We start from the raw sequence: 18,727 nt of genomic DNA, 5'->3' as shown, positions 1-18,727 counted from the left end.
AGAAAGCATTGATGAATGAGTGCTATTTTTTCCAGGTGGAGGAAATCAGTGACACACTTCTGTTTCATACACACCTCCGTTCTGTCAGACTGGCCCTTTACTGCCATCTGTCACACAACAATAAAATGTAGTAGAATACTGTGGGAAATGTTCAGCTTTTACTGCCATGCCACCACCCATCAGCCTCTGATATTATGAGCAACATAATAAAATAGGAGGCATTACTTTCAGAGCAGGCTTTATAGATGCCAGTTGGTATGTTTATTACTTTTTTTGCAGATGACTGTGTGTGAACTGAAGTGCTAAGTTAACTTAGAAGTGTAGTGAGGATTGTGTAACATGTACTGTGGTAGAGGAATTAAGCAAAAAGCTTAAGGTCTGAGCATTGCATATTTTGAGAACTTCAGCACTGGTTGTGTCAGGATCTACAGGCCAGATAATTACACAGATGTTGCAAGAAGAAGATAATTGTTACACAAAGAGTGATGGTGTTTGTTTGCAATATCAATTTGAAATGCTAAAGTAAAACCCCTAAAAACGAAAAACTAACTGATACTCATTTTTTGTTATGGTGGCTCTTTCACTGTTGGTACAGAGAGCAATTACTAATTTACAGAAATGAATTTTCACCTAAGAAAAGTTATTACCATGCAGCCCTGGTTTCCTAGAAATACTAGAGAGCTGCAAATGGAAATAAATCCTAAAATAATTTACTATTGGTTTCAAATGCATCTTTGGGTGAGTTGTTTGATCAATCCTAAATAAAAAAAAAAAGTAGATACAAACATGAAATGGACAGAAATCATAATTTCATACATGACACTGTATCTTCATCATTTTTTGCAGAAGTCTGATTGTTGCAATTATTCTTGAATCTTTCTATACTAAGACAGTAAGTAGATAGCAGTAAGTAGCTCTTAACTTGCTGTCAGAAAAGAGCTGACAGTGTTTTGCATAGCTGAAGCAGTTTGTGCAATATAGAAAAAAATCTTGACATATTTCTGATGGCTCAGAAAAATCTTTAACAACTCATAATTCTCCTCTGGTTAAAAAAAAAATAGCCAAAATCTTGGACTGGAATGAGAGTTGCATACTTGTTGACAGAAAGAACCACTGAAAGGCTTGGCTTGGAGGGGACCTCAAAGCCCACCCAGCTCCAAAGCCCCACCGTGGGCAGGGTTGCCACCTACCAGATCTGGCTGCCCCGAGCCCCATCCAACCTGGCCTTGGAAACCTCCAGGGATGGGGCATCCAGAGCTTCTCTGGAAGCAGTGTGTTCCAGTGCCTCACTGTCCCCTAAGTGGAAAATTTTCCCCCTTTATATCTAGGCTGCTCCCCAGCCCGGCTGCCCACACTGCCATTGTGGACTTTGCATTTCTCCCTGCTGTGCATCATGAAATTCCTGTTAGCCTGTTTCTCCAGCCTGTCTTGGTCTCAGAATGGCAGTCCTGACATTCCCAGGTGGAGTATCCATCTGCCTCCTTCCACCTGGTGTCACTTGCAAGCTTGGTAAGAGTGTCACACCCACCGGCTCATCAAGATGCTTAGAAAATGATTTTAGAAGTGTGATGTATTAATATTGTCTGTTTGACCTCTATATAACTGCTTTTCAGCTGTTGAGAAACAGCTGAATCCTTTTGCTCTAATTTCAAACTATTGGGTCACATATACTTCTCTGAGCATTATGGCAATGATGCAGATTTAGCCTCTGATCCATGCTGCAATTGGGTCCTGGATTAATCTGTGTAAATACTCTTTAGCAAGTTGGCACTCTGACTTCTAAAAGTGCAGTTTCACCATAGTCACGATAATGAACTTGAGGAGAAGGATGTTGCAATTTCTTTAATAAGGTGCTGGAGAGGGGAACAAAAGGGAAGGATCAATTTGGTGCAGGGGGAGAGGAAAAACTACAGCTGGGAGTTGCACATGGGTGAAAATTTTATATGGATTACTCTGGTCTGACAGCTCTTGTCATGAGCTGCTGGTTTGAGGAATGGGCTAAGTGTTTACTGGCATAAATGGTGTTTTGGATAGGTCAATGACCCACACTTCAAGAATGCTAAGGAATGTGTGAAATAAAAAAAAAAAATGCAGTTATGGAAATGAATGCACTTAGAAAATACATCTGAAATTTAGTTTCCAGTGCCAGACTAGATTCCTATTGCAGCTACAGTTTTTTACTGGTAAGGATACACCCTCCTGTTTTCTGAAGTGTACTCTGGTAGGGATGCAGGACTGTGGAATGAATGTAGACTTATTCTACTGAGGGGGAGAAAATACTGCTGGATTCTTGTTAAGATTTATGTTTGTTTCTTTTTTGAATAGCCTCCTAGAAATTCAAACTGGAGGCAGGAAGGAGGAGAAATAAAGTGAGGTACTGAGTGCTTCGGACCATGTTCTTCCAGGCAGCTAAAGGAGCCCTGCTTAGTTTTTCTGATCCTGGTCTGATGAATGGTTAGCATTAATTGCAAAAAGAGGTGAAAATCTTACAGCCTTGAGACAAGCAAAAGTTGTATGAAGGTATAGGGAAGAAGTCCAGCCTCAGCTAGTTGAGATAGGAGTGTCAGCATGATGTGTATCACCTGTGCAGGTTCATCTCTGGTGTGACATGCTAAGAAAGATCACAGGCAATCCTGCCAGTGAGCTTGTGCAGGAGCTTCAGCAATCTTAGTGCCCGCTGATACGCAATAATATACAACTGTATAAAGTTGTTTGTATTAAAGAGGCAGGAAAATAATAAACAGGTTCTTTGAAAACATTTTACTCACTTTTTATGATTTTTAGTCGTACTGAAGTGGTGACTTGAGTCACCTTGGTATTCATCACTTCACATGGATGTGCTGTGCACTGAGCTTAATTTTTTAGTTTGTTTGCTTTATTCCTGTTGAGATTGAGAATTTCAGTAGCAGCATGGCTGATTAGTGCCAGGTACCTACACACATGTAGGAGATGCAGTCTCAACTATGAATAATTCATAATTTAATTAGAAGCAAACCTTACCAAATAGAAGTTTAAAGAACAGCAGGAAGAATAGAGGAGAACAAAAGTGTGGTTGTATCATGCAGTTGAGGGAGCCTCCTTCTTTACCCTGTTCAGCTCAGGATTTCTTGGAAACTATAAGAAGTCATAAGTAGCCTAGGAAAGAAAGATGACACTAAGTGGGATGAGTTACTGTATAACAGTGTTCTTCATAGGAGAAGTATTTCCATAGATTTCTTCCTCTTTTTTTTCCCCCATTTCTCTTTTATGACATTAGTCAAATTATGCAGAATATGTATCAGCCTCTGAAGCTTATGCGTAAGATCAAAGAAACATAAGGTTTTGTACAATTTTGCAATGCCTCTCTAAGTGAAAATCAGCTTTCTTTCTCGCTATTGTCAGTAATGAACTATGTTTTGAGTTCTTGCATGTTACTTTATGGGTGTTTCACTGACACAAAAGTTATATGTGATTATATTTAAAAATGAACCATCAGTGAAAAAAACAACACCAACATTGGAGCGATTACTATTTTGTCCATCATGAAGTTAAAATGAATTAATCCAAACTGCTGAAATAATAAATTTTATGAAGAAACAGCATCCAGAATTTATTCTAGTAAAATGGAAATAGTTTTTCAGTCCATCTGTCTAAGAGTCCATCTGACTTTGCCATTAGGCTTTGAAGATGATGTACCTTTTGGAGAAGTATAGTGGTCTTGTGTGACAAGTTCTAAGCTTCAATGTTTTTCTGAAATCTTGGTAACAGTTGCTGAATTGTAAGATAGGGACTGTATGGAATCAATTTCCGTATTACTTAGAATGTTCTTTTGTTGATTTTCTTCCTGTGTATCTACACAGATGTCAGTGGAATCTATAGCTATCTGAAAATAGAGCATCTTCAACATTAATGTCAGCTGTGTTCAATTTCATAGTGCTATACTTCAATACTACATCTGCATTTCTTTCTTTCCTACTGATTTAGTTACTGAGAATGTGCCATTGGTTTCCCCACTAATATCTGTGAGTTGGCTGTCAAGAGTAATTTGACAACATCTGCCTTGACGCTTTCATCAAATATCTGCTTTCAGAAAAAAAAACTCTTAAAATGCCTAGAGCATGCACTGAAATCCTGGCTTATTTGGATCTTTCTCCCTTCCCTCCCCTCCCCCCCTGCCACACACACTCAAAATATATTATTTTAATCCCTTGGTTTTAAAAGGAAATGATGTTTAGAGGAGAAGCAGACCATTGATATAGTCTTGATCTGAGTGATACCAGTGTTTGGAGTGTGGAGATGAGCTCTGGCTTCTTTGCAAGTTCTTCTGCCTCACTGCCCTGTGACGGCAATAGCTTAAGCATTGTAACCCAGCTCTGACTTGCTGCAAGGCTGTACATATAGGTGTATCTTCACTTATTCAGGAAGTTCGTAATTGTAGATGTGCTTCACTGTTTGGTAAAGAAAGATTTGTCTGATAAATGAGTAAAAAACTTACCACTGAGTAGCCTGGCAAATTGTACAATAATTTTCAAATGAACTCTTTATTTTTATATTTTATGCAGGCATATCACAGCATCAGGGCTTGTGTTCTTACTGTTTTTTATACAAAACAGTCTTATTCTTGTGTGTACCTGCGCATTAAACAAAATAGAGAGCAATGAAATAAGTGTAGAAAGTAACCTTATCTTCAAGTTTCCTATTCTCTTTAGTTAACTTTTGATTAGAATTCATGTTACAAAATTAATGGAATAATTTATCCTTTTAAAATGTGTATAAGAATGAAGCGCTGTGCAGCTTGGTCTCTTGGTTAACAAATGATGCCCACAGCAGCATAAGATGAATATTAGTGGGATAGTTTAATACGCTGCTAAAGAGGCTTACAAGCTACTATGAAGAGTAGAAAATACAAGAATAGAAGCTTATCTGTGACTTAATATAACACATGTGGGAATAATACTTAGCATTTCTGTCAGGCTTTCCGTATGAGAATTTTGAAGTGCTTTGCAGTACAAGTGATGAATTAATCCTCAGAATAGTTCTTAATGTTTTTATTTTCCCTCTTAGTTTCTTTTCAATATACTGAACTTGGATTTTTAGTTTTTTTTTGTGTGTGTGTGGGCAATAAATTATTTTGTGGGATTCTGAAATGCAGGAGTTTGCTCATACATACTTTTAAGACAGAATCATATGAAACATTTCATGATGCAATGTGCATTTTTAATATTAACAGAGAATCCTGTAAATTGGTTTGGCTAGCCTTGATGTATTGACATCATTACATCTCCAGGTATTTCCACACAAAGAATGCTATGTGTCCTATGCTGTGGACGGTGGTTTCAGAAGTACTTCTGAGACTGAGTGGTTAAATACTTCTGAGTTCTCAGTCCTTCATTCCTGTGAGAAGGCAAATGAAGACTTTTAGGCAAGCACCTAAATGTTCCCCAAATCTCTAACCACTTACCACTGGAAATCAGTAACTGGGGGTTCTTGTCAACCATTCCATTAATTAATACAGCAGCGTCCTTAGGGGTTTACTTGGCTGGGGACAAATTCTATCACTAAGTTCTCAGAGGAACTCAGTGGGAATATGCTTCTGAGCATGTATGTCATCTACCCGCTAAGGAGGAATGGTCTGGTCCCTCTTGGGCAAAGACTGTTAAATGCACAGTGAAAGCATGTAGCTTGCGTTTAACATTGAGGAAGTGGCACTAGAGAATGAGGTTATAAACACCAGAAATCTGTCAAGCTCCTGATTTGCAATAATCTTCCTGCTGACAGGTAAGAAGTGGCTACATACATATGTGAAATTTCATAGTGACCGGATTTATATTATACATCTTGAAGTAGAAAAACAAAATTCTGTTGCCACTAGAACAAGGGAGTATGTTATCATTTGTCTTGTTTTGTCAGATTCAGGGAAAGATATAAACAGTACCCAATCAAATGAACTTTCTTTGGATATTTGAGATTTTTTTGCTACTTTGTTTTTGGAAGAAGAGAGAGTAATTGTAAAATGAAGAGTTTAGAATAAAAATCTTTTGGTTATAAGTGCTAATTTTTAACCTCAAATCAAATTCTAAACATGATTCTACTTACAGAAAACAGGATCTGAATATAAACTGGTTTGTTGATTTCAGTATCTAGTTTTCTCTTGATCTTCAATCAGGAAGCTGAGATTTTGCTTAAGACAACAACAGAAAAAACCACCCAGACATGTATCACCCTTGGACATATCTACGTATCTACTCTGATAAGATTAACTACAAGTAATTAGCAAAGAAGTCATGACAGTAGAGCACCCTACATCTTTACCTAGAAATCTGATCTAGAACAAGTCTGAGTAGGCAAAAAGCTGTTTACAGAGATGAGTTACTTTAAAATCTGTATGTGTATGTTTGCTTTAGTTTTCTGAGGAAATTCAAGGCAGCTATTATTAACTGATATACTTCCAGATGGAAGAGACATTGGTACATATTACAGTTACCTGCAGAACTGCCATAAAAGATTGAAATGAAGAATTTGAAGTGCTATCAAAGTAATAATAGTGAATGACAAAAGTTAAAATGGGTGTTCTCTGAAACAAGAGAAACTTCCAAACGATTTCACAGTGCAGTTCCTAATCCTAGAAATAGCATTATGTATTGAGATATACAAAACAACCCTTTTGCTTCTCATTTTCAACATGTAGGTTATTCAAGACAAGGTCAATAAACTTAGCAAAATAGCCCTATATTTCTTTAGAGATCTAATAGCATACTGATTGCCGTTACAAAGATGGTGAAGCATGGATGTAGTATTTCCACTAACTTCCAAGAAGACAGGCAGTGTTGCCAAAGATTACTCACTATGATTAACAGTGAATTCCATAAAAGCGTATGAAAAGAGCTCATGTATGCAGCATGATTTTTATGAGAACTGATTGTGAGTCAGCTTAAGGAGTTCATACAATTTTTCACAGAGAAATCCTCATTGGTGACCTTGTAATACCTTCAAAGGTACTGTTATGCTTACTAATAACTATTTCTGGGATGCTTGTGAAGTTTTTCAGCTGTATTGCAATTTGGCTACTATTTGAGAACTGTGAGAACAATTGAAAATTGTCTTTTTCTGAACCTTTTTTAGGTGCAGTAGGTTAACAGTAATGGACAGAAATGGAAAGAAAGTAAGGCTTCCCAAAACTTGAGGCTTTTCCACTGGTTAATGTAATGTTGTCTTCGTACACTGGGGATGCCACTTGAGATTTGTTGAATTGGATTCAGCAAATGAGCATCACACGGCTGCCTAGGGAGGAGGAGCAGGAAGAACAAAAGTGAGAAAGGATGGAGGTAAAAGTGATTTATTAGGGGAAGGAAAGAAGATGGGCTTGGGATGAGAGATGCAAAAGTCACTTGTCATTATCCACAAGTAGACCTGAGTGGTCATAGGTGCTGTGGAGTCTTGCTTCAGCTGGTCTAAGACAGCTATCTTACCTGTATCCCCATCCAGTTCCCGAGTCTACTTGTGACAGGCAGGGGAGAAGAGGCAGGACTGGAAAAAGGAGAAAGCATTGTTGCTGTGCATTCGCAACTCTGCAGTAGATAAAAACACTGCTGTGCTATCAGCATTATTTTAGGCACAAATTCAAAACAGCACCATGTTATGAGGAGTGTTAATGCCAGACCTTATACGGACATCACCCATATGAGTTGACTTGTACAGGGAGAAAGTTTAAGTGGAATGTGTCTAGCCATTGCTTACTAATTCTAGGGACTTCCATCATTTCCCTTACTGAGGCTGTGAAAGAAGTAAGAAGCATTAGTTACAGCAACAGGAAGGAGAAAAGCTTCAGGGAAACTAAACTTAATGAACATACATCTCTGCTTAGGAATAATTTAGAAGGTGAGGGGGGGAAAAAAAAAAAAGAAAACAGCATGCAAAATGTTTAGTGTAGACTGAAGATTTTTTTAATCTAACAATAAAGATTTAATAGAGTAGAGGAGTCTAATATATTGTTTTTTGTTTGTTTGTTTTTTTGTTTTAAAGGCTTTTCCTGTTAGAGTTTCTCAAGGGTCTTATTCTATTGAATGTCCAGTACCATTTTAGTTTTCTGTTTCCTTCTCTTGGGAAGTCTTGGCATGGTTTAAATGACTCTGTTGAGGGTTAGCATGGTGCTATTTCATGTTGTGAGAATGCCTTTTCTTTAATATTGCAGTTCTGAAAGGTGCTTAAATTATTTTCCTGGCATCTTCTCTGACATCTCCATAGCTTGCATCTTAACTGCTGAAAATAGATCTTACTACATTCTTACTTTCATTCCACATAGTACTGCAGTACTTTGCATCTAAATACCATTACTGTGCTGATTCAGCATCACTCATTTTCTAGCAGTGTTTCATGCCTGAGCTCTTGGGTACTCCTGTTTGAGTAGAAATCTATTTTGCACATTTCAAGTGCCTTATATGTGTCCTTCTGAGACATTATGTTACATGTTTTGGAAGATGGCAGTAGCTAAAATAAAAACAAATGGTAATTTGTAGTCAACGATCATAATCCTTCGGCCAGCATTCCAGCTGCTGTTATAAAGGTCTTTGTTTCTGCTTTGGGAGAACAAACCTGTTTGGTTTTTGTTAGTTCGTGTTGTTTTGTTGTGGGTTTTTATTGTTGGTTGTTTTGTTGTGGGTTTTTGTTTTTTAGTTAATTATGTTCTTTTGGTCGAGAAGAATTGTAAAATTATCTTTCTTTAGCTCTCAAGGAAGTGTTTTGGGGAAAAAAAAATGCACAGATCCTTTCATGAATAGTGTCACACTCTCACTTTTTTCTTCCAAATCATTGCTGATACCAATTGTAATAGTGTAATAGCACACTTAGGTATTCTCCAACAGAAATGAGATATGGTATTTCAATATTTTCTAACTTTTGAAATAAAAATTCTTGCATCATTTTGTTCTGAAGATGTAAAAGCAGCCAGCTTACTAAAGAGGGGGATGCTACATAGCCAAGCACAAAGCTATAGCTTCTTCTGAATGGCCTAAGGCATGGCTCAGAAAGAGATCTTGCAAATGTAGACTTAGGGTTTCTCAGTGAGCTGTCAGGCTCATCTAGATTTTTAGGTTCAATGAATATGTCTTAGCAAAGATAGAAGAACTGAGGAAAATACATCCATGCAAATGTAATTCTGCCTACTGACATCCTGGAGGATTAATAAGGAATTTATTTGAAAGCACTCAAGTGAAATAATTTCATTAGTTAAACTGTAGGGAAGTTTGAGGGTATCTGGGATCATCTGGCCAAGATCTGTGATGTTCTTCATCATTAGGAACTTCTTGTTACATAGATGCTCTCAGTAAAGGTGAGATTTACTTAAAATTTCAAGTACTCAACAGCACTTATTCAAGGAGTCAGAAAAAGGGCCTTGATGATAGGAAAATAAAAAACAAAACAAAACAAAAACCATCTAGAGATACCTTTTTGGAGATGTATCATGCAAACAGAAAGGTGAAGACTGCAAGGATAGTTGAGTTTCTCCAAACAATTGTTGTAATTTATTTCTAAGCTTCCAGTGCTACAAGTTCGACCTAAGCAAATGCTTAATTATCTTTAACTTGGATCTATGTGAATTGCTATGCAGTATTTTAGAATTTTTCATTCTTACGTAGAAAATAAAACTATTAGCAAATAGGAGATTCTTGTTTATAGGAATCTTGATTCCTATAGGGTGAAAGTGTATAAAGCCCTTCTGATGTGCCAAATTCTAGAAATTGAGACTGACTGCGAAGTCTGAAGCACAAACTCTGACTCTGTGGTTCCAGCAGTGCTAAGGGCTGTTGGTGGTGGTTGTTGGTATGTTTTCAGGACTTGTGTTTTTCTGTATGCTCTTTGCACAGTAACACCGAGTCCCAGTAACTTTTTGCTAAATAGGCAGATGCTTGTGTCTGGTTGCTAGAGGTTACATTTGTGTCCAGTATACTGAGTAGGTACCTTCTGCAAAACGGGATGACTTTCAGAAAGAGTCTTTCTTTAAAATCTAATAATAACTATTGTTAGAAGGTAGGGTCTGCTGTGTAGGTTAGCTTCTAATCTCACTATCTATAGTTAGGCTGGATGATCTTAGTAGTCTCTTCTAACAATTTATGATTTTATGGTTGACCAACAGAAAATGCCTTCTGCAAAGAGTGCACATTTGCATTTACAATGCAATATGATCAAAATGTAAATCAGTTGGAAAAGCTAAAGGCGATGGAGGGAACATCTTGTAGTGTCGTGCACTTTGTGAGTGTTTTGGCTGAAATAGGTTTGGAACTGTTCCTGTCTTTCCTGCTTGGTTACTCTGATACTCTTGGCGATGGGATAGGACAACAGTTATTCTGAAAACAAAAATTTGCAGAAGTTTCTGATCCCTAAGCTGATTTGGTGTGGTGATGGGTAACCACCACCTCTTCTGCAAGAGAAGGAACAGGGATGTGCTAGGATTAAAATAAGGGAGAAGATCACTGGCTTGTGCAATCTTAATTTTGTTGCAGTCAGAATCTTCAGTCACTTTCAGATCATTTAATTACAAATGTGATATAAATAAATATACAGTTCCTTGTGGTGTTCCTAGATTAAACAACGTAAAAGAACTCCAATGTGATTTTATGAGAAACTAAACTTTCACAAAGCATAGAAAATGTCAGGTTCAGGGTAGATTAGGGATCTTTGAGAATTTGTTTTCTAATATATAAAGCTGAGCATGCAGGACTTGCACATGACTGCAGAGCTGAATAAATATTTCTTGTATAAAATGTAAAATTACTGGAAAAATTAATCGGTAAATTAGAAAATAGCCATATGCCTCCCTTTTACCAGGAGCTGGGATTGCAACACAGACATAAAGCCTGTGATGGGGCTGCCTGTTGCTAGGTCTGTGCTGGGACAAAATGCCTGTTCCTGAGGGAAGCTGAGTGAGGGACACGGCTCCTGCCAGCTGGTGCATCTCTGCTGCCTGCAGACATTCTCACACAGGCTCTTACTGCCTTTCAGCTGAGATCTGACACCAGGCACGCTTTCTGGTTGAAAATGCTCTATATTAAACGTTGACTCCAATTTTTGCGTTTGTGAATTTGACCCTGTAGATGCTCTACAGTAAATTAGCAATCCTGAATTCTTCTGTGGGATAAGATGAACTTTTATGCTTCTATAAATAGCAAAGATTTTTTTTTTTTCCCCCCCCCACAGGCATAGCAATACTCCAGAAAATCTGTTGTCATTTATTATGGTCTGGCCTAATGTGGGTTTTTAATTGACGCGATTTCTCTATGTAATTTGAGCAACGGAAAGAGGAAGAAAGAAAGCTGAGGATTGCTATTATCAGTGTGTCCTAAGACTGTTGCTTTTAAATGTAGGATTATAACTGCTATTTAACAGAATTATCCTTGGCATGCATGGCCTCAGGAAGAGGTCTGAAAGCAAGGGCAGAGCTGTGCTGTCAGCTGACAGCTTGAAGCAGTATCTTCGAAAAGGTCTGGAAGATGACCTCCGGCTTTCCTAGCTCAGTTCTGCTTTGTGGAAGTGGGGAGGAGATACAGTGTAGTGGCATAGACTCTCCTGCTCTTACATAAATTCACGTTGCTGATGTGATCCTTGAAGAAGACTCTTCCTGAGCAGAAGTTGAAGGTGATGCTGGCCGAGGGAGATGCTGGATCTGCTGAAGCAGCAGGACATCTCTTGGCTGCATACACCAGCCATCCCCTAGCTTTAGGCTAGGTCTTGGTTGATCATGGTAACAGAGAGTGATTAGTGCCCTGAAGTGGATCTGCTGTCAATTTCTGACATGAATATCTTCTGTTCTTATTGCAGAGCTTTGTGCTCAGTTCCCTGAGGGCATTTTCCAAAGCAGTATTTATTTGTGGTGCAACTCTGTACAGCAAACATATCTTTATAGCCATGCTTAGTTGTAGAAGTTGTTGGTTGTTTGTGCAAAATGGCATATCAGAGTAGCTATGGAGACATTCAGTAGCACTTACAGTCATAGAAGATTATGTCATTATTATCTCAAGATCTCTCAGAGATGTCTTGCCTGCCCCGTTCTAGCTTCATTCTACTCACTAGCTGCATTAAGTTTGCATCAGCTAGTTTTATGCGAGAAAGTCTCTGCCAGACTGAAAACTCCTGTGAATTGCTCTTAGTTTTGACCATAAAAATTTCTGCTCTAGAATAAACAACAACAACAAAATATTTCCATCATTTTAAGAGATGTATGCTTAAAGGAAATGAAATCATACTTGTATTAATTTATAACATAAATTCATTTATTAAATATTGTTTATTATAAGTGTGCAAATACCAGTGACCACGTAAATCCGGCAGACACAGAGCTCTTATAGTAACTACACCACTAGCATCCAGAGAACAGGCTATTGTGCAAATATTTTACAGTTCTAATGCATAGAACATGAATTTAATGAAGCATTGAATTAAATATATTTAATTTTGAGAAAATTGTCAAGTCAGTATTTGCTGTGGCTTCTTGCAAAATCAACATTATAATCCTGCTTTTGTTTCCCCACAGATGATGAAATATGCCTGGGATAATTATAAGCGTTATGCATGGGGATTAAATGAACTGAAGCCCATATCTAAGCAAGGACATTCAAGCAATTTATTTGGTGAGTAGAGTGTATTTTTGTGCTTAGTGACGTTAGCATAAGACAGTAAATCAGCTAAAAAGATTATAGGTGATAAACAAGTGTTCTTTCTAGCCTTTGTGATGCAGTGTGGTGTTTCTTGCTTATATTATGTATAGCAAATAACTATGAATGAAGATGATGCTGCGACTTATAGATTTCCTTTTGAATGAGAATAAATGAAGTATACATCATTGCTGCATGATAAAGAAGTAGTTTTGTCGCATTAAACACTGCTCTGCCTTAAAACTTTTCATACAAAGTGGAACTCATTGGCACTAGAGTCCATAAGGATGAAACAAAAAATACAAGGTAGGACAGGTTCAAGAATGATCTTGTACATGAAACCAGCGTTATTTACTAGATACTCTCTACAGCCATGAAGGTTGTTGAAGCTCTTTGTGGTTCTCCGGAGTTTTATTCCTGAGAATAGCACTTGAAGAAATTTGTTAATCTGTGTCAGTCAGGCTCCTTTAGCAGGCTGTTTTTCTTTCTTGAATATAACCATTATTTGAACCTTTAAAAGTTACACAAGGGATGTTTAAATAACACCCAAGTTGTTATCAGTTTAGAACAGATATGGGGCTGAAAAAACTCCAGCAGGAAAAGCACACTGCAGAAATCCAGTGTAACGAGGCAAGACTTTTTACTGTACAAGTGGGACAGAGGTTTGGATAAACAGCAATTGAAGGGCAGCAGCATTCTGTGAAAGTTTGAGAAAGCAGTCCTACAAGTTATCATCTTTAGTATTCCAAAAAAACGATCAAAATGTTTGACAGCAATCTTTGTATTCAAATAAATTCTGTTTTCCAAACAGAAAGCTGAAAAATGAATTAATTTCTGTAGCTGAGGAAAAGTCAATATATTATGTTGATTTTAACAGGAACTTATTTTGTCGACTGTGTGGAAAAGATAGCTTCAAGTGGGAACAGTTCCTAAAACAGCTTAAATAGAGCACTTATCAAATTCTCAACTATATTTAGAAGTTGCTAAGAGACAGCAGTTGTGATTATGAAAATAATTGTGAAAATACAACATCTACACTGGTGTTGCTTCACTTCTTTTCTACCCAAGATGACATCCAAAAATGTTACTAGGTAATGATTATGCTGTTAAGTATTGGATTTTAAATGTTAACTGGTTGCTTGAAACCAAAGTACTTTAGGCTTCTGTTGTCATGGGAAAAACTTTTTTTTTATTATCTTCTCTCACAGATAGTTTTACCGTTTAATATCAGATATCAATAACTGTTTAATGCAATCCTGATTGCTTTATTTTCTTGGAAGAAAACAGAATGGTACATTATGTCTTAAAAATTAAAATGTTTAGTTTAATTGGCATCAGAAGCAGTATAACATCTGAAGTGATTTGAGTTCATAATGATGCCTCATGGATGTTCGGAAAAAGCAGTAGGAATATTGACTTGTGAAATTTTTAAATGGAAGTGCTGCAGAGGCTGCACAAGAGTAAGTCTTCAAGGCACTGTTTTAGTGTGTAACAAGAAAGTGTTGGGTTTGAAAATAGAACTGCATTTAGAAGAATAAGAGCCAGAGTTGATCTAATTACAGATCTCTTCCTCATCATGGCCTTCTAGAATTATTACTATTTCCTATCTCCTTATTACTGAGGAGATTTCCTTGAGAACGTCTTCACTCTTATTGATCTTGGTGGCAAATCAAAATAAGTATTTGTTCCCTATCTGATTAATTGCTTAATGAAATACTGAAGAGCAGCATATCTACAAGTCATTCTGTTTCATAAGCTACCCTTTCCTGGGTCTGTATTCTCGTTTTTCTTTCCTTTTCCTTTTTTTCCTTTTTTTTCCTTTTCTTTTTTTTTCCTTTTCCTTCAGAAGCAAATCCTTGTTTCTGTAGTATTGTTTTCAAATCACTAAATCTAGTCTGTACCTTCATGTATGAATTCTACTAATGGCTTTTCCATTTTCTTAAAGGAATAAATACCTAATTGTGGGTATCAGCAGGTTCTAGTGCTGTGGTTCAGTGATGCTTAATGTTGTGTAGGCTGCAAAAAGCATAGTTCTGACACAGAAGGGGAGAGAGAGCTCTTTTCCAATGTTGTTGCTTCTAAGTTTTTGAAGGTATAATGGAATGATAAGGCACTTTGTAAATAATCATGGCTGTTGTCTTGAAGGGTCTGAAACATGAAAATAGCATGAGACTTTAACAGGTGTAATTGTACATAGATGTGACTGTTAGTCAATACCATCATGAATTTGGCAACTTGTTTAATGCAATGTGATACTATTGTTAGGCTAGGAGGACAGGGAATACTGCCAGTGGGATCATGACAGGAGAAAGCTGGGTAGAAGCCCAGATAGTTCTGACCTCCAGCTCAGATCTTGATGTTGCTGATATTCTGAGCAGCATAAGTGGAGGATGGAGGGTGTATTCAATAAGCTTGAGGAAGTCTTCAGACTGAAGGACATTCACGTGAGAGGAAGCAAATTGTGCTCCTATCATGTGCACACTCAAAATGACGTATCTTTTAAGGAAAGGCTTAAACATACATTGAGCTGAAATATTTCTATTTCAAGATGAAGCCAAAGCCTCATACTTGCCTCTGACTGTTGAAAGTCTTTTTGGGATATCCATGTAATGTTTTGTTTTCTTTTTAACTGTCACTTCAGCTTTTACTGTGGTATCTTGGCAAGTAACTAACATTTTTGCAGGTTTTTTTGTTTACACCAACAATGAAGAATTCAGTTAAAATAATATTAAGGCGGAAATGAACTGACAGTAGTTGTCTCGGTAGTAATTTAATAGTTGAATTCCATGAAGTTAAGTGTACAACTGCCTTTTAGACTGATCAAGTAATTCAGAATAACTGAATTAGTTTTGTGCTTGCCTTCTACATTGATATGATGTTTGATATGTGTAATAATGGTTCTTTATAAATTGTAATTATTCTTTATAAATCTTTTAAAATTGTAATTATTTTACATTGTAGAATGTAACCACTATACAAATTCATTTTATTTGTTTTATTAAAACATTTTATTAAAATTAATTATTAAAATGTATTCTTAAATTTTATTTTATTTAAAAAAATACTGAAGAAAGTGGAAGAGTTGCAATTGAATGATGAGCTATCATTCACGAAGTGTTCTCTACTAATATTAAAACCAGTGAGTGCTGCTTGTAGAGAGCTTTCTCTAGAAAAAAACCCCTCATGTTTGTACTCTTGAGCTTTGCTAAAAAGCTTTTATAATTATATGTAACTGTATTTTCATGTACAGTAGTCCAAGTTTAGTAATATTTTAACTTGTGGACATAGTATAATTAATCTCTTCTAATGAAAAGGTACTTTTTCTGGAGGGGTAGAAAGAAGGTAATAAGTACTCAAACACTATGTGGCTTAGAACTGAATTTTGTAGTTTTCAGAGTATTGAGGTTTCACAAGATTTTTAAAGCCTCCCAATATTCATATTCAAAACTCTTTCAGTGAATACCAATGCATATTTTTGAGCTAATATTTTATTAATATTGTTCAAGAAATTTAATTTTGCATGATTATAAAATAATAACTGAATTTACATTGAAAAGCTTCCAACATTTCCCGTCCTCACTCATCTTCATTGTTGCTGCTGAAGTCCTTGAAATTATGAATTCCACTATGCAATTTTAGTTATAGAAGTGAGCCTGACTCCTTTGGAAATAAATTAATAGAAGTTTGTTTAAAGAATAACATCATCAGCTATGTGGATGAATGGCTCAGCCCATCTGTGAAAGGAGGTCATGCTTCAGAACTACTGTTTGTTGGTTTGTTTGTTTGTTTGTTTTTTAGGGTGGTCATTATGAAGGCAAGGAAGCTTATTACCTTCTCAGATTTCCAAAAGTCTTATTTGGGGCTGTTAATGGCCTTTTGAAATACTCTTCCAGTAAGGCTGTGGCCATGCTCCCAAGTTACTTACTGCAGCCCTGGGAAAATTAAGTGAGCAGAGTGACAGTTCTGCAAGGATAACAAGTTACCCAAGGCAGTTAATGCAGTGGGAAACTGCAGGCAACTCTGTGAAACCAGACAGATTCTTTGAGAGATGATAATTCCACTTTAAAATAGCAAATGGGATATAGATACTAGATTTGAACTGATAAATAAGTGGCATGGGAGATATGAATCTAGTTAAGCTCAAAATAGATATTAAAGATTGGAATTTTTTTGGTATAATATATGGAGGTCCATTAAGAGTGACACTGATGGAGTGAATAAGGATTTGTTTCTTATAGAGAATACTATCTTTTGTGTAGGGTTGAAATATAAATGAAAAGCTGGCATGTTCAAAACAAGCAAAAGAAGAGGGTTCATTACAAAATGTGTGGCTGAGTTGCATGAGTGCCAGAAGCAATGCAGATGCCAATGGCTTCCCTGGAAAATAGGTGAGACAATGGAGGAAAAATTCCAAGAGCAATTAAATAGACAGCAGAGCTGGCTCTAGACTACATAAACCTACAAAATACTGGAGATAGAAGAGCATTCGAGAAATATTACTGCATTGTTTTGTGTTGCGTGCAGGAGGAGCCAGATTTGTTAAAATATATGTAGGCTTTTTCTCTCCATTCTGGCCAGCTGGTAACAATGACTGAAACTGGAAACGTTGCTAGGAGATTGCCAGTATCTGGGTACATTTCATGTTTTGGCATGTTAAATCTTAATAATCATGCCCAACACTTCAAATTTCCTTTATTTAAAGGAAAAAAAATTCCGCCGCCTTAAAAATCTAAGTCAGCTTTTGAAATGGTGCTTTAAGAAACCTACAGATCTAGTCAAAATCTTAGTTTTGTCAAATCTGTATGTCTTTTTTTTAAACATTGAGAATAATGTAATTTAAATTTTATTGTACATTGTGTATGCAGTTGGAAAGAATTAGATGTTTCATTGATACTTTTTTTCTTGTATTTAATGCTACAAAATATCCAATCTTATTTCTCTTATTAGACAAATCTAATCTGCTCATAATGCCTAGATTTATAAAAAAGATGTGATATTATATTTCTATTTTTTTTGGCTGGAATTGTAAGTATAAACTGAAATATAGAAGGAAGAAAACAGCAGAAAACATCTTCAAGTTTCTTCAGCTTACAATAAGGTGATGAAACAAATTTGCCTTAGTGGCTGAGAAAACAATGACAGTTCTGAAAGATCAAGATGGGGCTTAGCATAAATTCAACATAGCTATGTATAATTTTTTTTTCGTTTCCACAGTAGTACAAAATAGCCATTAACACAGTTCTTCTGATAGTAATTGAAGAAAACTGTTCTCGCCCTTTACTTGTGTATGCTGAGTTTCCATCACATTAATAAAAAAAATATATATATATATGCATATATCACATAGTAATTTTCACGTTTCAACTTAAAAACGCAAATATGTCACTTTTTCTGGAAGAAAAAAACAATGTTCTACTCATCTTCTCTGTGTATGCATGAACAAGAAGTTCTAGTTTATTATGCCTATTGGACAGTAAATTATTACAGGGGAGGAAGCAGATGTATATAATGACAGGAGGTCACTTCATAGGTCATTCCATTCCTCTCAGTTTTGCTCTATGCTTTTCCCCTGTTTTTTTCCATTCCAAGTATGATATCATGTCAGAAGGAATAAAAGCACTTAATTTTGAGAAGGATAAGGAGAAGGCCATATCTCTGTGTAGTTTCCACTATTTTTTTAGGAAATGCATTAAGACAGATTTCTGAAACTTCTCCATGTAGTGTTTTCTTTGACATGCTTGGAAATTACACTTTTTTTTTATCTGATTCACAAAAATGCGTGCAAATATGTATGTATGCATGTATATTATCCAAATGTATTTGGTGACAATGAATGTGGGTGTTCTGTAGAATAAAAACTTCATATGTGAGGGCTGGGAGGAAAATTGTGAACACGTTATTAAATGTACCAACATGCATTGTTTCTGGCAACATGACTGTATGCTATATTTGACTCTCCTGGCAAAAAAAAAAAGAAAAAAAGCCTTATCTAAAAGCCTGAGACCGACAAATAAACATTTCTCGGCCTACCCTTCAAACAGCTTGGCCATAAGCCAGTTGAGTTTCTTAAACTGTGTGGCCACATACGCTCTGTCACAGAG

The 18,727-nt window shown here is 36.5% G+C and overlaps 1 protein-coding gene across 1 annotated transcript in view; it reads left to right on the top strand.

Moving 5' to 3' along the window:
- MAN1A1 (mannosidase alpha class 1A member 1) overlaps positions 1 to 18,727 on the top strand; it is a 135,178-nt gene that overhangs the window by 20,098 nt on the left and 96,353 nt on the right. Inside the window, exon 2 of the mRNA XM_042813990.1 lies at positions 12,506 to 12,602. Within this exon, the coding sequence (XP_042669924.1) occupies positions 12,506 to 12,602 (97 nt within the window). The remainder of the gene's footprint in view (positions 1 to 12,505; positions 12,603 to 18,727) is intronic.

This window comes from Centrocercus urophasianus, unplaced genomic scaffold (genome assembly GCF_019232065.1).
Source record: "Centrocercus urophasianus isolate 14NV4802_14NV808 unplaced genomic scaffold, USGS_Curo_1.0 seq_10, whole genome shotgun sequence".
In the NCBI taxonomy this organism is placed as follows: domain Eukaryota; kingdom Metazoa; phylum Chordata; class Aves; order Galliformes; family Phasianidae; genus Centrocercus; species Centrocercus urophasianus.
This window is presented reverse-complemented; position numbering and strand designations above follow the sequence as displayed.